Source organism: Cyprinodon tularosa, unplaced genomic scaffold (genome assembly GCF_016077235.1).
Source record: "Cyprinodon tularosa strain WSP-4 unplaced genomic scaffold, ASM1607723v1 ctg442, whole genome shotgun sequence".
Lineage (NCBI taxonomy): Eukaryota > Metazoa > Chordata > Actinopteri > Cyprinodontiformes > Cyprinodontidae > Cyprinodon > Cyprinodon tularosa.
This window is the reverse complement of record NW_024039166.1, coordinates 204,492-226,121: the sequence shown is the minus strand read 5'-3', so window position 1 is coordinate 226,121 and position 21,630 is coordinate 204,492. Positions and strand designations below refer to the sequence as shown.

Sequence of the window (21,630 nt, the reverse complement as noted above, 5' to 3'; positions counted from 1 at the left end):
TCCAAAACCCAGTATGTTTTCATTTTATGAAATATAACCAAAAATAGAGTAACTCTGAAATAGAAGAAAAAATGCACATAAAATATGCATAAACTTCAAAAGATATGCATATATATTAAATTAAAAATTCAAATGTTCATTTATGTGAGGACTCCAGGTCAGTGCTATGTAAAATCACTTTTTACTGCATCCTGAAGGGTCTTTGGATGAGACTTAGAAATGTTGCTTATTCTTCCTTGGTTCAAACTCTAGCAGCCAATTAAATTGGAATTAGGTTTTTACAAATCAGCATGTTAAGTGATCTTGGCTTCTAGCAAACTTTAAACAAACAGAACAGGATTTGTCCTTTCCTCAAAAATACCCCCCTCCCATTATAGATCTGTGTAAAGAGCAAAGACTTTTATTAATCCCACCTGAGTTGTGTTTTTTTGCAACTCCTCCACCATTAGCACAGCCCCAATGGCTACCTCTCCTATTAATACTGCCACAACCCTCTTTATCTTCATGATTATGACTGATGTTGTTTTCCTAATGTGCCTAACAGACCTCTTAGGTGTCCAAATATTAGCTGCAGAGGAGTAGCCAGAAAATCTTTATAAGGTTGGCCATGGGATAACCAATGTACACTGAGGGGTGGCTGAAAGTGGATAGGCGCCAGAACCTCAGGGTCAATCTAAAGTGTTCTAACAGGAAAAATAATGAGCAAAACATCCATATTTTCTAAACAAAGACAAACTATACTTACTCCTACAGCCTTTGCTAACAAAAGGACATATATATTTAAACATTCATGCTTTCTAAATAAAAGGTATAGTGGATAAAATTCTTTCAGGTCACCCCTGGCCCCCTATCTAGCTCCGCCCCTGATCAGCTGCACTTAGATTACATATTAATTTATTATAGAGTCACACTCAGGTGCACTCTGTTTACTCTCCAGGTCTGTTATGAAGCAAATGGTTACTTTAGATTTAAAGGTATTGGTGTAAAAAGGACATTCGTCAGGTTTATATTTAAAGTAAGTCCCAACACCACACAATTATGCTCCACTTTGCATTTATCTACTACACAGAATCACTTTAAAATACATAAAAGCTGGTAAGCCACAGTGTTCTGCTAATGGTATATAAAGTGCAATTAGCTGCAATTTGTATTTTCCACAAGGGGAAAATATCTTCTGAAAAAGAAGAAAACTTGTTTTGTTGCCTAAACAGTTGCTATTTTAGTTGCCAACTAATATAAAACTTATTGTATTAATTCTTTTAAGAAATCTCTCCAGGGTTTTAAAAACCAAAAGGTGTTAACAAATTTTTTTTGGTGTGAGTTTAAAAACAAAATAAGATTACATCAGAAGTTTTCCTAAAAAATAAGTATTACATAATTTGTTGATCTGTGGGAGCCACTTATTTTCATATCCTTTGAAAGAAATGTTTGTTGTAGATGGAACTCATCCTGATGACATCCCAGCCAGTTAGTCTGATTGTTTTAACCACTGCTTGTTCACATAGTTGGAAATGTTAATGGGCAGGGCTGTGAAACACCTCGGAATGTAGACGGTATGCAGACGAACTAGTTCAGCCAACAAGTTTGACTTACTCCTCAACAGAGTACATCCTTCTGCTAATGATGTTATCTGAGAAACAATAGAAGGAAGTTATGTAAAATGTAAAAGAAGTCTTTCCTGATGTCCATATTCCTGTTTTCCTGTCCTATTCTTATCTTTACTTTCAATATATATATATATATATATATATATGCAGAGGCGTAGCCAGAAAATCCTAATAGGGGTGGCCAAAAGGAACCAGAACCTCAGAGTCAATCTACACTGTTCCAACAGGAACATGCACAACATCCATATTTTCTAAATAAAGACAAACTATACTTTCCTGCAGCCTTTGCTAGCCAATAGACACATATATTTAAACATCTATGCTGTGTAAATAAAAGGTATAGTGGACAAAATCCTTTCAGGTTTGAGACATGTCTTTTATCAATAATCATTCTGCAAAAAACTATATGTGAATCTACTAATATCCACATTTAATGACGTTTTTAGTTATTATTAAGGTAGTTATTTATCTATGATAAATATGATTTCATATTTATATGATTTCACACGTTCAAAAGTGTGGGGTCACATTGAAATGTCCTTATTTTTGAAGGAAAAACACTTTACTTTCTTAATGTAGATAACTTTAAAATAGTCTTAACTATAAAGAAATACACTCTATACATTGCTAATGTGGTAAACGACTATTCTAGCTGCAAATGTCTGGTTTTTGGTGCAATATCTACATAGGTGTAAAGAGGCCCATTTCCAGCAACTATCACTCCAGTGTTCTAATGGTACAATGTGTTTGCTCATTGGCTCAGAAGGCTAATTGATGATTAGAAAACCCTTGTGCAATCATGTTCACACATCTGAAAACAGTTTAGCTCGTTACAGAAGCTACAAAACTGACCTTCCTTTGAGCAGATTGAGTTTCTGGAGCATCACATTTGTGGGGTCAATTAAACGCTCAAAATGGCCAGAAAAAGAGAACTTTCATCTGAAACTCGACAGTCTATTCTTGTTCTTAGAAATTAAGGCTATTCCATGCGAGGAAATGCTAAGAAATTGAAGATTTCTTACAACGGTGTGTAGGCTACTACTTCCTTCAGAGGACAGCACAAACAGGCTGTAACCAGAGTAGAAAAAGAAGTGGGAGGCCGCGTTGCACAACTGAGCAAGAAGATAAGTAGATTAGATTCTCTAGTTTGAGAAACAGACGCCTCACAGGTCCCCAACTGGAATCTTTATCAAATAGTTCTGGTTCGTAAGTTTGCTAATGTTTGTTTGCTAGTTTTAGCTGTAACTTGTTGCTGTCAAAAAAAGAAGCATATATTTTATTTCATTAACAATGAATTCAGTGAATCTTTGCTGCCAAAAAATATTTTTCAGTAGGTTTTCTTCTTTATACCATAAAAGGCAGGGATTTCTAAAGACAAGCCCTGCTGTACTACCATCTTTAAGCAGAGTTAGCTAATGATATACAGACAATTAAATTCTGTTTTCTCTGTATAAACCAAATTATATTTTGGATTAATCATATTTAGCTAACTCGATTACGTCCAGATGCAGCAGATGTCTCTGTCCACATCTGGACACAGCCTGAGCAGACAGCTCTGCTGTGAAACAAAATAAGCACATTTGCTCTGTTGAAAGCTGACATGTTTTTCTTTTCTTTTTACAAAAAGATTAATTTACATACATCTGACATATTCATACAGTTTTCCTGTATGCTGTAAGTGTTTGAAACTAAAGTAAAATTCCTCGTTTGTCTAAAGTCAGGCCCAAAAAGAAGAAAATAGGATAGAAAATCATTTTATTTTCCCACAATGGGTAAATTCTGGTTAAAGGCTGATTCAGATTTAAATACTAGCTGAAGTTGTCTTATGTTTTCTGTAATCAATTAATATATGTGTTTTTTTTTTATTTATCTTATTTTACCCTTATTTAAAGACACAGATAAAAGGATATCAGAAATAAATGTGTATTTTCTTTCCAAAGGAAACTTTAGGATTAAATGTAGAATAAGCATCTTCTTTTTATGTGTTAAATGACAGCAGCATAAGGGCAAAAAGCAACAAGAAAGGAAAACACTTTGAGCAAATTCTTTCCACTGGAATATTGATGTTAACACTGGTCACTCATTCATTGGGCATCGCACAGAAATGGTCACCTATAAACCAGATGGTGTTGCAGGTTTTTCTGCAGTTGAACATTAATTTCGACTGAAGAGCAGGTGTTTGATTAATCAAAATATTTTCAAGCAGGTTGTATTTTCAAAGGAATTTAATGTTTAAAATCTAAATGGGGGGAGACTTTTAGAGGCTTTATGATTTTTATTTATGAACATCAACAAAAGGGATAAGAATTCAAAATTAAACTGATTATTTTGATAAAATAAGACATTTTAATCGTTAATGCAAAAATACTCTAGTGAGGCAAGGCAAAGGCAAGGCAAATTTATTTGTATAGAACAATTCAGTACAAAGACAATGCAAAGTGCTTGACATGATTAAAATATAGGAAAATAAAACAGAATCAAAGCAAGTAGAAAAAAAATAAAATAAAAAATTCAGAAACATAAAAGAGTTGGACTAAAGAAAATAAAAAGTTGAACTAATGATGTTGAACTGTTTAACTAGAACAGTCGAAGGCAATCCTAAACAAATGTGTTTTTAGTCTTGATTTAAAGGAACTCAGGCTTTCCGCACTTTTACAGTTTTCTGGAAGTTTGTTCCAGATAAGTGGAGCATAGGAACTAAATGCTGCTTCTCCATGTTTAGTTCTGGTTCTAGGTATGCAGAGCAGGCTGGAGCCAGAAGACCTGAGTGGTCTGGAGGGTTGATACACTGATAGCAAGTCTGTGATGTATTTAGGTGCTAAGCCATTCAGAGATTTATAGACTAACAGAAGTATTTTAAAGTCTATTCTCTGAGATACAGGGAGCCAGGGGAAGGATTTTAGAACTGGGGTGATGTGCTCTACTTTCTTAGTCTTAGTGAGGACACGAGCAGCAGCGTTCTGGATCAGCTGCAGCTGTCTGATCCACTTTTTAGGCAGACCTGTGAAAACACCGTTGCAGTAATCAATTCGACTAAAAATAAACGCATGGATTAGTTTTTCCAGATCATGCTGAGACATTAGTCCTTTAATCCTGGAAATGTTCTTCAGGTGATAGAAAGCCGACCTTGTAATTGTCTTTAAATGCTTTGGGAGGTTTGAGTCTGAATCCAGCACTACACCTAGATTTGGGGCCTGATCAGTGGTTACTAGCTGAAGCGACTGAAGCTGTGTGCTAACTTTAGATCTCTATTGGTCCAAAGATTATTACTTCAGTTTTGTTTTTATTCAGTTGAAGAAAATTATGGCACATCCAGGCATTGATTTCTTCCAAGCATTTCCTCAGTGCTTGAATTGGTTCATAGTCACCTGGTGACATGGTGATGTAAAGCTGTGTGTCGTCTGCATAGTTATGGTAGCTGATGTTGTTTTTTTATTAACTGAGCAAGAGGGAGCATGTAGATATTGAATAAGAGGGGGCCCAGGATGGACCCTTGGGGAACCCCACATGTGATTTTTGTCATCTCTGATGAGAAGTTGCCTACTGATACAAGAAAGTCCATGTCCTTTCAGTGGGATTTAAACCAATTAAGAGCTGTACCAGAGAGGCCGACCCAGTTTTCCCGGCACTATAACATAGTACAGTCTAGTGCAGGGGTCACCAACCTTTTTAAGGCTGAGGGCCACTTCAAGGGTACCGAAACTTAGGAAGGGCGACCATTACTGACCCATGAGCTGCAAGGGTTAGCTTTAGCCTAAACTTTGTCCATTATCAACATATTTTTATTGTTTCTGTTAATTTCTAAGTTTATTTAGACATTGTCATTTTGAAATCTCTATAAATTATTAAAAAGAAGAGCAGCAGAATAAAATAAAATTTCAGACTTAGCCCACTGGTGGGTTGTTCTTTATTTAGAAATCTCTGAGGGCCCCCCATGTGGTCCTTGAGGGCACTGTGTTGGTGACCCCTGGTCTAGTGCAACTGTATTCTGCTACTGTATCTATGCACCAAACAGAGGCATGAATATACACAATCTTAGGTAGGGTTGAGTAAAACCTCTTTATATGAATCTCCCAGTAAAAATGAGAACTACAGTAACTTCTGTTGAAAAGGTGCAGGACAAGATGAAGAGATGGAAATCTCCAGGGTGATTATATAAAAGGTTATTATTACTGTGCTAATTTAGAGCCTTACAAATGTCACAAAATGGAACCAGACTAGAAAACTGATTAGTGAATCCATTTAGACTATTTTCTTTTTTTTAGGATTAGATGCATGAGTTTGTTTTATTGGTTGACTTCAGATGTTTGTGCCTGAGTGTCTTGACTAATGGACTCTGTCCGCGTGGGTCTCATGTCTTTTGTCTGTTTCTCAATGAAGCGCAGTAACAGAAACCAGCAAACAGAGCAGGGGATCTTTGTTTGATTGGCTTTAATGTTGCATTAGAGTGTGCATTCATTAGCCGAGAGGTTTTTGTGAGGCATTTGTGCTGGGAGCTGGAGTTTTATTTCACTCTATCTGTTCTTATATTGATGGTACAACCTTGTAATGAAGCAATTAATCCGTTTGAATTTACTCTCAGCAATAGTTTGAATACTCAACTATTATCAGGACTTTAAGTGATTATTCTGCAATGTTTATTGTTCAGAGTAGAACTATTCAACCAACAACTTTAATCTTTCTGATCTTTAGTTGGACAAAAGTCTCATCTATATATCCACACTCTATAAGTGTTTTTTTGTTTGCAACTTATACCGAAATTGAAGCCATCCTCCAGCTTCTGGCATCTTTCTGACTGGATGGCTTTCCACTCAGAAATGGAAGGGTGTATTTAAAGGCATTCAGTTTCCTCAAACAAAACTGGCTTTGAAGTATCCTCCATTCATTTTCATTGTAGTTAAAGTTAAGATTAGACCTGAATTGTTTTTCCAAAAATCAAAATGGTACATTTTTTTGAACCAAAATTACCCGGTACTATTTTTTTCAAGTTTTGCACCAGGGTTTCATTGTTTTCATGACCTTTAAAGCTTGCTTATCCAGAGTCTACAGCCACTGTTTTGGCTGGAGGGAGAATATCGGTAATAAATGTTAGGTGACCAAAATTAAGTTCCTCTGCGATTTTAAAAATTGTGTTGTGCTAAACTGTATTTATATTGCATATGCAATTAATTGTTCAGCGATAGTTAAGACTTTGGAAAGAATTTTCCTACCCTTATTATTTGCTGTTTTTTTCCACCTTAAACCAGCATTTATATTACTCCTTCCCCACTGGGGGAAAAACCCATTTATACCCAGCAACATTCGGCTTTTAGTGGGAGTGGGAACAGCTCATTGGTGTGTGTCAAAATTGGTCAAACGACTCGGCAAGCGAAGCATGTTAAATTGCCTCGGTTCTGCTCGGCATCCCGTGGGAACACTGCAGCCATTTTTACCGGCTAAAGTAAATTTCTCCACTGTGAGATCAATGAAGTAAATCAATCAATCAATTAAATTAAGTGACATTATTGAACGCAACATACTAATGTCAGAACTACGCGCCAGCCACGCCTGGTCTAACATGCCGAAACAACTCTATTTATGTTCGTTAAACATGGCGCAGTACTGGTAAGATGGATTTGGAAAGATAACAGAGCGAAACAACAAAGCACACAGACTAAGCCCTGGCTTCCTAACATGTTGCTCTCCATTGTTTACTTTCCTGATTTCTGTTGCACTGGTGTCATCATTAAAGTTAAGCCAGCGTGATGATGTCACCAGACATGCAGCCACAGGGGACAGAGGCCACGCAGCTGCCAGCGAGGGGTTAGACATGTTTTTTGTTTTTTTTGCCAATGGGAAGGGAGCCAAATGCTGATTGTTAGTGTTGAAAAACACGCGTTAACCCGGTATTTTCAGTGGGAAAGAGGCTTATGTTGACACTATATACTCTTAGAACAGCTACGCTTCAGCTGTTGATTTGGGATATGGTTTAAGAAACTGGAAATAGTCCTTCTTTAGATCATTATATCACAAAACTTTCCCACAGCATAATAATGCCAACACCATACCTGACAGTTGTGTCGGGGTTTCTTAATTTAAAAGAGTCACACTGACTGATCCATTCATACAGTACTTATTGTAATTAGAGCTAAATAACTCTGTTTTTGCCTTGTCTGACCATAAAACCTTTCAGGAGCAGCCATTTGAGTTTTCAAGGTTGTTTGCTGCTCCTCAAGCTCTTCATCGTGTAAAAACAATTTCACTTAAAATTTCAATACTTCCCAGGTTCTCTGGGAGGGGTGATTGCAAAAACATCAGAGCTGATATTTAGAAAGCTTCCACAACCTCAGTTTTGTTGAGAATTTGATGGAAAATGGTGGAAAACCGCATAATTAAATTCTATTAATTCTTTAAATTTATTTAATCCAAAAGAATAAAAAAAAAGTTTTTTTTAAAGACTTTGTATTGATACGGTTGTATGTATAATTTTTTTTACTTTGTTAGAAAAAAATCTATTATTAATTCAGACTCTGGGATAAATTTGTTGACGTGTAACATTCTACACCAGAGTTAGAATAGTTCAATGAAATAAATAAACAATATTATCCCTAAACAGAGATAGTGAGGACGTCCCACGTCGTAAAAACTCATTTTGAACCCTTGTGAGAAATTCTGAGGCGGATTGTCTGAACCTTTTCAGTAGAATCTGACTCCACCAACTCTTAGTGGGCGTCTGTCAGCTGCCGTCCTTTTGTTTGTTCAGTCACTCTGACAGTTTGGCTCCACAGCATTCACTCAGCCATTGGCAGCTAAAGACCCACATCTATGCCACAAACGTTGGAGGGGGGCAGTGGTCAGTGTGGAGCACAGCACAGGCCGAGGAACATCTAAGGGATGACGGTGGAGGATGATTCTCTGGATCAGGTTGCCTGTCGATGGGAATTATCAACCGGAGGCTAATAGATCACAGCAGGGATTAGTACTGATGGGGTTTGTGGAATATGTTGGGAGAAGGTTGGAGAGAATGTCCAGATTTTTCTGTCGTTTTCCGGAAGCTGTGCGACGCTCCGGACGTCTGGAAGTTGGTCCGATCTGGAGAAAGTCTGGTGAGTTTAGACACTTGATAACCCATATAATCGCCTAAAGATTTCAACGTTTTAGATCTTAACTGGTCTTGTCAGTGTCCAAACTAATTTTTTTTGGCTAAAGGTTAAAAAATGTTTATTTACATGTATTTAATTCTTTAACATTACACCTCCTGTTGCTTTTCTCCTCTTTATCCTGGGCAACTTGAGGTTTATTTGCACGCTTAGATCATCAGAACACATGTACAGGCAAGTAGAAAGCAAGAAAGGAAAAGCAGGAAAGGACATTAGAAAGAGACTTTAGACAAAGCAGATGGCTGCAGCATTTATTCACCTGCTCACACGCGTCTTTTGTCCTTCTAACAAAAACGTGTTGAATTTCTACGCGCTGCCGTGTGCATACAGTAAGATTCCAACAATAAGAACCCGGCTTCCTATTTCAGTGAGCTTAACTTTGGGCGGATGTGTAAAACTACCTCCTTTTTGTATTAGGATTTAGGATGTTTCTGAGCATTTGATTCCCTGAAGAATAAAACAGGTTAAATCCAGTCTAATTTTCCTTCGTTTACCAATTGAATCAGAAACTACAGAATTTCTTTAAGGTGCCTTATAACTTCAGGATCCTCTCAGGTTCCCTAGTTTCAAATGATGAAATAATGCAAAAAAGAGGATCCAACCTTTATGTACATATAAAGAAAGAAAATTAAGCCTCCAAACAATTTTAGAGAATTAAATATTGTTTTTTTTTTCTATTTATTTAGATATTTTATACGGAAAATATATTTTAAGCTCAAAGAAAGGCCACCTGTCGACAATCTCAGCTTAGTTCCCACCCTTCAACAATAAACACTGATTGCATTAATGCATTTTTAATTATTAAAATATTTAAATCCTAAAATGTGTCAATTGTTAGTTTTAAAAGCATTTTTTTGCCTATGTATTTTAGTTTTACATCAAGTTTAGCATTTTTGAGTTGATGCTGTGAAATCATACAACTAGAGGTCATTATAGCATGAATGTCTCATACCTGTAAGTCTTTAGAATCTAATCTTTATTTGGTTATTTTACTAAAAAAGATAAAAGTTCACTGTTCTAATTAGTTTAAAACAGGAACTTTTTGTCTGTTTAATGACAGTGAAGAAAAAGGGTTGTTCTTCATGATAAACTGATGGAGAAGATAAAAACTTGTTTTTTCCCCTCACATTCCTTGTCACTTTTGTTTAATGAGGAATCTGTTTTGTGTTTATGGTCACTCGTTGTTAGGCTTTGAAATGTTAAAACTCATATAATATTTCCATCTCCTGGAATATGAAATCTTAAACTTTGCAGATGGAGTACTTTATTGTTGAAATTGTGTTATCAATAAGTCAATACTTTACATTAAAGGTCGGAGGATGTATTTGGCCGATTCTAGTGTCTTTTTTCTTTTATAGGTCGACACATGCAAGCCAATTCATTCACCCAGATAATCTCCATTTGCCATCTATTGCTCATAATTTTTCTTTTTTTTATTTCACTTGGGACTTATTGTAATATTGTTATTTTCTCCTATTTTTAATAATGTAAATTGGGGAAGAAAGAGCATTATCTGCATAAAATAGTGGCCCAAAAAAAATCAGCAACACGCATGGGGGATTGGTTAGACCAGCCGTCTGTGACCTTTAAAATCCAGAGCAATTTTAGCTTAAGTCCAGCTAAAGAAAAGTCATTTATAGCTTTAAATATTTATTAACCTTTTAATAAAACACAAACTATTTGTGTTAAATACCCGCAACAGGAATCAATAAAGAGGAAGCCTGGGTTTTCTTCTGTAGATTATTTAATGTCAATAATAGTTTTCTTCCCTTTCTAAGCTAACGATGAGAAGAATAGATTAAAAAACGTATTTGTGTTTCTTATGATGTTGTTCTGTTGTAAAAATTGAATTCAAATTTTATTTTAAAAATGTTATGCTTCTAAGACTGTTATAATTCAGAACCATTGGTTAGTTTTCTTTATTATTTTAAGCTGCTATTAAAGCCCATTGAAGAGGGTCCAAAGAGCCAATTGCATCTCCGAAGCCGCAGGTTGCAGACTGATGTCATAAAAATCGGTATCAATATCGGCTTTAACAAACCTTCCTCAGTAGACCTCTATTTTACATGAAAGTAATCATAAAAAAACACTTGTATTTGATATGATTATTTCTGACTTACATATTGGGAATGTTCCAAATTTTATTAAACAAATAGACAGTAAAAGGTCAAAAATCTTTCCCCATTTTTCTTTTTTTGGACTCTGTTCTCTGGATGATCTCCCAAATAGTTTGAGGTCAGAAATGTTTCAGCAGATCCTTGTTAAAGGAGCTGACTCCTGAATGCTCCCCTCTCTGCAAACACAGACTCGATTAGTGACCTGCTGTCAAAAAAAACAGTTTGACACGTGATGATGGGAAAAAAATCTGTCCTGTTTTACAGGTTTATCCATTGTGATCTCTGAGCTGATAGGTGTTTATTTTTGTTGCTGTGTGTAGTAATACAGGAAATGGTCAGGAGGAACAGGTGATGCTTTCATTGATAGAGTATTTTACAAGTTTATCTCAGCATTGATGATTTTTTGCTATATTTGCTGAAATTGTGTTTTGGCCTTCGAGGTTCTGTTCTTCAGTGGTTTTGGACGTACCTATCTGAAAGGAGGTTTTATCTAAACACAGCCCCACTTAGGCCCTGTATTCACTTGATCCAGCGCTCTGGTAGACCAAAAAAAGAAAAACTTTAAAATTAGGTACCAGAGTAGATAGATTTAAATGCCAGTGTGTTTCTCTGTCTGCATGTGAGCCGAACTGTTTTATAAGTTATGATGATGTAGGTCCGGCTGCACGCGCCTCTTTGTCAACCTGTTGATTTAATCTGATCGATTTGCAGCATCAGGAAGTGCTTTCAGCTGAGACAGCTGTCGCTCCGTAAGAGAGAAGAAGAGGGTAAGGAAGAGCAGGAGAGATTAATATGCATGCATCTTAAATTTAGATACACAGAACATTATAGCATAGTATTTATGCATGTAAAAACGATAAACGACACATTTACAGATTAACAATATGACATTTTTTTAAGGTTACAGTTAGGGATGCACGATATAATCGGCCCCCTATCGGTATCGGCCTGTATCGGCCTTAAAACTGAATATCGGACATCGGCCACCCCACCGATATTTAACCCGATATTTGATCAGCTTCTGATTTTCTAAAGTCTAAAAAAAAAAAAAAATACTACTTCTTCCTCTTCCTGAAAAAACTTCTTTTTTACAGACTTAAAAACTTCTAAAGACGAGGGAAAAATATTGATACATTAAAATATCACAATATCTTCATATGCTGATATATTGCCATTTAAAAACACCATATCAATCTCTTTAACTAATGAAATATTGCTATATGTCATCGTTATGCTACGAAATCCCCCGAAAATTCACGAAATCTTGCCATATTTTTATAATTTGATATATTGACGCGGTATCGGTCTATTTTACTAACAAAATCTCACAAGAATTTGCAAAATATCACGAGAGTTTTTAACAGAATGATGAAATTTCACGAGATTTTGAAAGTAAAATAGATCGATACCGCGTTTTTAAAAATCAATTTGATATCAGCATATGAAAATATATTTGAGTATATTATTTTTCAAAGTGTCAGAAATGAATAACAAAACTGCTATTTTCAATGACTACTTATTTTTGTCCAGCTTTAACATCGGTATCGGTTATCGGCTACATGAGTTTTAAAATATCGGCATATCGGATATCGGCCAAAATCCCAATATCGTGCATCCCTAGTTACAGTATTAGAGGCAGTTTTAGGTAATTGGTCAAAAACTGGAACCTTTACAGGCCAGTTTCTGGCCAATAATAGTTTGGTTTAAACTTTGATGGGAAGATGCATTTGGAGAGAGATTAATACAATGTCAGAGAATCATTCTGCCTAATTACTTTAGGCAAAAGTAATTTATACCTCACATCCAGTCAGGTGCTAAAGCTTAGTGACATGATGGCGAAGCACAAACCTACATTTATCTATTTGTCTGGACTGTGCCAGAAAAATAAATTACCTACAAAAAGACAATGGAGAAAAAAATCTTTCATTTTGTTAAAATATAGAAAATGTTTGGTTGTTTGTTTTTAGCACAAAAAAAAGCATATATACTACAGAAAAACTTAGTTTTTCTTTAGTCTGTAGAAATACAATTCTACAAATTTAGAGTTTGATTAAAAGCCACAAATTCAGAACAGTGTGCTAAAATTACATTTGTAATTTGATGTAATTCGAAGTAATTTCTTTTGCTTGCCTTTAATAGAAGTAGTTTTTTTTCACTCTCTCTGCCTGAACTTAAAGTGTAACTCACCCCATGTAAAAGTATAACCCCGCCTCTAAACGAATTTTGAAAAATGCCATCAAAGTGGTCCGTGCTAAGAAACCCAGAGAGGCAGGGCTACTTTTGGGATGAACAGTGCGGGTTTAGTGGGGGTGTGGTGAGGACAACAGATAGAGGTAGTTAGCTTAGCCTATCATAATCCAGCTCAGAAGTCAACATACACTAAGGTTATAATGCCTTTACGTGACTTGGAAAAGCCCAAATGATGATGATGATGAGGTTTTTCATGCTAGATTGATGAAGAAATGACCTTCAAATTTGTTGGGTACCTCTTTAAACCAACACAATGCTGCTTTTGTGACTTCATAATAACATTTAAAGAAATGGTACAAATATCACGGAAAGAAACGTGGACTTCCACTGTTTAATCCTTGGATATAATAGCCGTATTCCTGAAGGAATAACAATTCCTCTATTTAAACAATTAGAAGTAATTATAAACACCATGGTGATTTCCAGATATGACATCAGCAGGGATAAAGGTACTCTGGTTTAAAATTGATTCACCAACCCCAGAACAAAAGGAAACGACAGAGGAGGTAGCAGCTGAAACAAGAGAAACACGAGTCAACAGAGACTGAGAGCCACTTAGAAGGGAAGAAGTCATTACTTTAAAAGCAACATAAAAAGCCTGAATACAGTTTGCAAATATACCCACTGAAAATGACCCTGATTTTTGGAGATATGAGAAGAATAACAAAAACCTCTAAATTCTGAGAGGATTTAGACAGTTTAGAAGAGAACTTCTTTTTTTTTTTATTTAGCACAAAGAAATAATGGTATTAATCCTAACTGACCAAAAACAGAGAGTTTTTTCTGACTTCATGTCAGTCTGATGTGAAATGTGGTTTTGAAAATGAACTTCACAATGAGCTAAATTTCAAGAGTTTGGATAAAGAGTTTTGTTTGTTTTCCTCCATGGATTACTCTCATTGTCAAGAAGGATCTATGATGTTTAGATGAATGGATGGATAGGAAGCCGGGTAGTCAGACATGGTTTAGTTATAACAAACATCTGTGTAAGTGAGGAGAGATGAGAGGAGAGGGTGGCTGGAGATGCCTGAGTCAGCAGTCCTGTGTCCATCCACCACCTCCTCCCTCCTCTCCTCTCCTCTCCTGTCTGTCGCGCTGTGGCCTCCATTTGACTGGTAAATCACCCACTCAGCACAACAACCCAGGGAGGAAGGGAAAGAATGGCAGCTGAGCACATCTGAGCTTTGAGCAGAGGCAGACAGCAGAGTCAGGAGAGCGAGCAGGCACTGGTTTCTCTGCATGAACAGTGATGGTGAGCTTTAGGAGAGGCTAAGATGAAGATGGGAGATGGGAGCAGCCATGTGCAAACTGTCGGATAAAGTTGGACAGCACATGAGGAAAAAGTCGCCGGGTAGGACTGAGGGAGGAACTATGGGATTAATTGTTTAAAGCAGTTTGTTTATTCAAGGGATGTGACTGAAAAAGATTTTCTTTATCATGTATTTCATTTATTAATAATGCTATTCTTTCAGTTTGCATTTATAAAGTAAGAAAATAACTTGTTAATGCTAATTTACAATTTATTTGATTTAGAATTTTGCACTTTAGTTGTAAAATTTCTTTAACAAGTATTTATTTAATGTTTATTTCACCAAATAATACCGAGTATTGTATTTAAATGTGCTTATGCATTGAAGTACATTTTTTTAAACACATTTTTATTTTTTATTTTGTCCCTTTCCAATGCCATTATTTGCTTATGAGCTTATTTTTTATTTGTGTTGATTTATTTTTACAGCTTTTTTCATATTTTTATTTAAATTAGTGATCAGCAGGTTTTGTTTTTTTTCATGCCATGTAAAATAAATATAAAAAACCTCGTAAATCTGTACGGGACTTAAGCTCTCAGAGTCGACTTTTATTTCTAAGCAGAATGTTAGCCATCATTAGGTAAGTTGAGACCATTAGTTTCAATTATGTGTTTGTCTTCCAGATCACTTTATATTCATTCATTTTATTTGTTCGTTAATATTTAAATGTCGTTGTGTCCTGCTGGATTTTATTTTGAAATCTTTCCATCTTCATACTTTGCTTATCTCAGATTTTGCATAACGTTGGTTTAATTTGCAAAATGGGATCTCTGAGCTGAACCGGCAAGGCGGAGATATTAGAGGAAGATTTGCATAAGAGTTGTTTCCACCTGTCTTACTTTCACAAATATTTCCTCCCTCATTGTTTTGAGTCTCTTGTTACTATTGGTTAATCTATCTTATTTCTAAATGTTTCTCTGCAGGTTGTAAATATGCATGTCATGCTGAGTGTCGAGAGAGCGTGTCGCTTGACTGTCATCCTGCTGCGTCGCCCCTCAGTCAAGACAAGCTGAACAACAACACGCCGCTCCATGTGAGTAAAAAATGCACCTTACATGAAGTCCCGTCTGTTTACGTCAGCAGCTGTCCATGTGAACATATTTAAGGTTGTTTCTCTTCAGAGTAGCTACACTATTTCATCCAAATAAACCTTATGCATTTCATGTTCTTTTTACTGGATTCTTGAAAGCATTTTTAAATCAGACTCTTTATTAGTCACTCTGATGTTTTAATGTCTATTTATAGCAGCTCTAAAATGAAACTCTGCAGATGTGAGCTATCACATGCACAGACCTTAAAAAGTAGATGACCTTTGCTCTTCAGGCAAGGGATTTATATTTGTGTAGCACAATTCAGTACATGGACAATTCATAGTTCTTTACATGAATAAGATAATAAAATAGAAGAAAAATAAAAGCAATTTTTTAAAACAATTGAACCACAAAAAAACAAGAATAAATGAATAAAAGCAAGTAAAAAAAGGCTTAAAGATTAGATTTTAGACTTCACATTGTGCAATCACTGCTCATGAGCATAGGGATTGGATGTTCAATAGATTGGATGAATTGGGTGTGAGAATGGAGCTCTGAGGAACCCCATAAGTGATTAGTGTTTGCTTACACGTTTTAATTAAAGTCGTCACCATCTGCCTGGTTCTTAATGTGATCGGAACCAACTAATAACTAAATAAACTTTTCCAATCTATCAATACTTCTAATTTTGATCAGCTGTCTTAAATACAGCATAGTAATTCATACTTTTTAAATTTATTTTATACATTATTTCTAGCTTTACAGTGAGATTATTTCATATAAAATTAGCTGTTAAACTGCCTTTTCAGTAATGTTATCCAACAATGGACCTGTCCTTTTTTAACTCATCATCTAATTATTCAGATTACATGCTTAAATATGTTTGAATGCTGCAAATTCCAGGCAGTGGATTTAGGTTTGCCTTTTGACAAAGATGGTATGTAAACCATCTGTATTCATCAACTTATATTTAAACTACAAGCCTGCTGGGATACATGTTTTATCTCTAATTGTGTAATAATTGTGCAAAACCACAAGGTGGTGCTGTAGTGCAACATTACAGCTTTGACTTTAATTTAAGCAATACAGACATTATACATTACAGAGAGGAAAACATTATTATCATAAATCAAAAAGCAATCTAGGAGGTTTTATTCTTGAACATGATTTGTGGCCAAATTATGTTGCATTGAAGGCTGAAATATGTCAACTTTTTTGAAAACTATTGGTTCTTTTTGGTGTTTTTTGTAGACCCTTAGTTGTTCTTGAATTAATTGAGAGAAACAAAACTACAAAATGGTAATTATAAATGCATTTAAGATAAATAAGCAGAAATCTGGATATGATATCATTGCTTTGCCTTCTGATTTTCCCCCGAGTTTGACATAGATATTATAAAGTCAGAGAAAAGTCGGTTTTACACGAAGGAAATAGTAGAGCCTGACTCATCAAGATGCATGACACAACAAGAATGGTGTTTAATTCCAGGAGGACAGCTGGGCGTGCATCAGTCCTGATTTATCATTGAGTGCTTCAGGAGCCCACACCATATCCAATTGCAGCTTTGTCCTGTAGACGTGTATTTCAATCCGTTTTTCCTCATTTTGACCATTTTTTATGGGTCCGTGCTCTTATATAACCACCTGCTTTCCTTTCAGGAAACAGTTAAAGGATGTGTGACACTGGACAGAATCGCCAACTTTCAAGCAACCATTTAGATGATTATACAACTTCTCTTCCTGTGTGCTTTTGCTCTGCTGACACTACTATTCATATATCAGCTGTTGAGTCCAGATTTATGGTGTCACACTGATAACACTGCTGTCAAGCATCTTCATTTACAATGTATATACAACAAAACGTGGGATTTTTAAAAATCAATTTTTACCTGCTATTAGATGTCCAATTTCAGTTAAATCATTAATTTACCAGCATTACACTTCAGCTCAGACTTAAAGGTTCTGTTTTGTTTCATTTCCTTATTTAAACTCAATAGTTTCACAGGATTTGCATTTGAATCCACCAGTAATTTCAGCAACTTAGTTAGAAATGTCTTTTGCTAGGACAAATGGGTTTTAAAAGCAAATGTTTGAGGCTTAAATTCTGGTAGAATTGACCTTTTCCATGTCTGACTTACATTTTGATTCCCTTTTCAGAAAATCACAAAATATATATCTATTTTTTTCTTAACCTCAAACTAAAAATCTTGTTTTCTTTTGGGACATTAGGGAGATTTTGCAAGGCAGCAGAAGAAAATTGCTTATCCCATCTATATTTTATGGGAAACTTCAACAAACTCTTACATTTCACGCATTACCTTGTTATGTTAGGATTTATCGCCTTAGAAACCAAAACTTGACCTTTGTGTTTACATCCCAGCTGCCCCTTGAATACTTACAATCCGCCTGCGGTTTTGGCTCTGGTGCCGATCAACACCGACATGGTTTTATTCCTCCTGCAGAAGGAGGATCATCTCAGCACATTTCAAACCAATGCTGAACACATGAATAAACCCTAATAGTGCCGAGTAATGCTGAGTGCAGCATTGTGGGCTTTGGGGCGTCAGTCAGCGCATAGAAATATGTTTTTTGTGAAGTGGGTGTGTGTGGTTACAGAGAGCTGTGTAAGATCCATGGATGCCAATGTTTTGTAAAGCTGATCTGCTGCGTAGATGTGCTGTAGAACAGCAAACATTGTGTTTCATCATCGCTAAAATGATTGAAAAATACACTTCTTGAACTTAAAACCTCAAAAAATGTACAGGATTCCTGATGATAGTGTATCATGTCCTTATTTCTAATGATCTCTATTATTTTTTTGTCTATAAAGACTGAAAGCAATGAGCAGCTTACTAAAAAAGATTGATAGGATGCAGTTTGGGGATTTCAGATGAGTAAATCAGCTGTGCTCTCTGAGGTACGCAGACTTCTGTCATCGCTTGAGTATTTAAACATACATGTACCCGCCTCAGTTTACAATGTGATCTACTGTGTCTGTATATGAAACCCTAACCCTGTCTTGGCGCATTCACTACTATGTGGCTCTCACCAATATACCACAGCGTAAGAAAACATCCTTAAAGTCAGGTTAACAGGTTAGATCCTTCCGCTGTGACTAAATACATAGAACTGCTACTGTAGGAACCAAAAACAGCCGCTGTGACAGATAAGGTTTAAACTTTGACGTCATGAAACCTTGTTAGGGACAAATGTCTGCTTAGTATAAACCACTAACTCACAAATAGAATTAGCAGCCAATTGAATCATCCGCCTTAAATGTGCAGCACATGAAACCTGAACACAATCACAACTCAGTGCTCAAGAAGTGATGGATGCTTTGATTGCTTCTGAACTGTAATATGCTGGGAATTAATTCATATTCTGATTATAACTCTTTCTATGGTTTATCTCCCTTAAAAGTATGGGAAGCACATACATAAGGTGTATTATTTAGTTTAAGGATGCCTTAGTAAAACTAATGACTGTACAGCATTGTACATTCCTCTACTGCGGTGTGATTGGTTTAACCAGAGGGAGAGGCTGGAAATGATTGACAAGGAGCAAAACGAGTAAAAATTACTTCCTGTGATTTGGGAAAAACAAACATATGGAGGCCTAATAGGAAGCACATCAGCACATTGAGAAAGGCCCATGAGTCAAAGCGAAGAAGGATTTCAATGAGTTTATTTTTCAGACCTTTTTCTATAAGAAACTCATTAACACTACCTCACTGAAGGTGCTGTTAATTTCTCTGAGTAAGGAAGTGATTAAACAATAGTAAATTCAGGAATGAACAGAAAATTGTACTTTTATTGTAGCTAAACAGCTGCTGTTTAAAAATCAAAACAATGGTTTGTAAGGTCATCACTGCGATAACTTCTGATAAAATAAGCTGGTTGCTGTCGGGTTGCCTTTAATGTCTCGTTAGACCTCACCTAAACTTTATTGCCCGTAATCCTGAGTTCTTTTCATGTGGGAAATAAGCTAATGGTGGGAAAGTAATGTTTATGACTTAATTGCTCGCAGCTTTGACAACGGAGCATTTGGTTGGTTTTGTGTTGAAAATTCTTCCTAGACAACAACACTTTCTTGAAAGTTGAGGTTTCATTTCTCATCAGACTGCTGGATTAAAATAACAGGGATTGCATGAATGTTGATTGAGTAACTTTTACAAACAAGAAAGCTGAAAACAGCCTAAAGATACAACAAAGAAGCTATATTTGTTAAACATTGACAAACTGTATAACTTGATTTGCAAATTATCTCACGATTCAATGCATTTCTTCTATTATGTGACAGTATTTTTTTTTTTTTTGTAAAACTCACTATTATGGTCTTGGCTTAAACAGCTTCTGTTTTCTGCTACGTTCACGCCTAACGTGATTTCAGCAGCAAAAAACCGCCTGCTGCTTCATTTTTGATGCTTGTCCACATTAAGGTCAGACGCGCCTAAAGCGTGTCCAGATGCGTCTGATGCTTCTGCTGCTCCTGCATTTAGTGGCAGAGAGCGGCTTTGCTATATGTGCTGTTATACGTGGGTTGAAAGTAGTTTTAATATATTTTCAAGTGAGAAAGTCCTCCTCAAAACATAATTTGGGAAGTCAGTTCATCAACATTACAATCTTGCTTTCAAATATACACCGGCGGTGCTCTTACACTTGAAATCCCCAGCAACAGCAGCCTCTGACCCGGTCTCCTTTTGGGGGTTTTCTGCTACTGTTCATGGCAGCAGAAAGGAAATGTTAGCCATTTTCATGTACTTAATCCAAACTGCAGGTATCAGAATAATAAAAGCAAACATATTTTGCTGGCAGGTTTTTACATTTTAAGTTAAGTTATGCATTCATAAACTGTTTCAGGGGATTGGTCTTAGCAATCTGCATCAGCAGCGTTGCTCCAGTCTCCCTGGGTGATCCCAGATCAGCTTTTCTGAATGGTTGATGTGACGCGTCCAGCAGCAAAATCCATTTTTCCGACTCTAGCAGCTGCTGTTTGTGCAGCAAGCTCTGAAGCTCATGATCTGCACTTCTTTATCTGCTCGGATGCATTAAGATGCGCTGCTCTTGTGCTCTACACATGCTGCAGGACCTTTTGATGAACCTTGATGCACGTCAACCATTGAGTTTGCATGTAAACCTGCTACTTATGTAAACCTGCTGCTTTGAATCGCGTGCGGTCTGAACGTAGCATTAACCTATATTACATTTCATTTTTGCTTTAGGAGTATTTTTGAAACAAATTAAAAGTTAATTTCAAAATAATCAACAAGAATACTAGGATATATCCTTATTTAAAACTTGAAAAAAATGTATTAATATGTCAGTAAATTCTCTCCTTTTGCATTTTAAAGCTCAACCTACGTCTTGGTTGTGATGCAGCAGTGTAAATGCGAATACTTGTAACTTCCTTCTTACATTTTCAAAAGATTTTAATCAGCAGTATTTATCTAATGATGCTGAAAACAAGTATAATGGGCTTCACCATGAGCTTGTCACAACAGGAGCTTTAATTTAATTACTTTAATTACCTCTAATTTCTCGAAACAGTAAAGTCCCACATATATTGTACACCTGCTTGATGATAATGATAGTAACTCGGTGGCAACCAGCAGAAAAATAAACATTACAGTCTCAGGTTCCTGTGTATCCCTTCATTATCTCTGCCCTTCTCTATCAAACATCTAGATTCAAACAGTTGTCCCTGTAAACAAACCATCACCATGTGATTATCATGCTGCTCTTCCTTTTAGTATCTCTAGCAAATCTTCCCCTTCCTCCTGTCTTCTGATCAGCCACCTATTGTGTCGCACAAAGACAAACAAGCTAGTATTACCTTCTGAACAGGGGCTCTAGTATAACATTTTGCTTTGGTTACACCGGTGCGTCTGACATCTTGTTCTTAGTTGCACTAGCACAGACATTGGGTTCATCCAAATCACTTTTACAGCAGTTTAACAGGTTCTCCTTTTGTTTAACTGCTTCAATGTAGACAATATTGAGCTGTAAATAACTATTTAACGTTCTGGTTGAGATTCAAATTCTTTATTAAGAGCAGAAATTTACAAAACCTGTTGAAAATGTGTCAATAATTAAAGTTAATCTGTAATGTCAAACTGGACATATAAATGCATTGTCCAATTAGCTATCCTCCATTAAAGTTACATGTCATTCACATGTA

General features: G+C 36.1%; 1 protein-coding gene across 3 annotated transcripts in view; it reads left to right on the top strand.

Moving 5' to 3' along the window:
- Positions 1-21,630, top strand: part of rassf3 (Ras association domain family member 3) — a 72,660-nt gene that overhangs the window by 1,283 nt on the left and 49,747 nt on the right. The window contains exons 1-2 of one of the 3 annotated variants that reach the window (XM_038300218.1): positions 8,388-8,692; positions 15,347-15,456. In XM_038300218.1, coding sequence (XP_038156146.1) covers positions 8,494-8,692; positions 15,347-15,456 — 309 coding nt within the window. In that variant the 5' untranslated portion in view covers positions 8,388-8,493. Of the gene's footprint in view, positions 1-8,387; positions 8,693-14,358; positions 14,465-15,346; positions 15,457-21,630 lie in introns of those variants that run through there. The other 2 variants (XM_038300219.1, XM_038300216.1) reach the window with 2 other exon arrangements.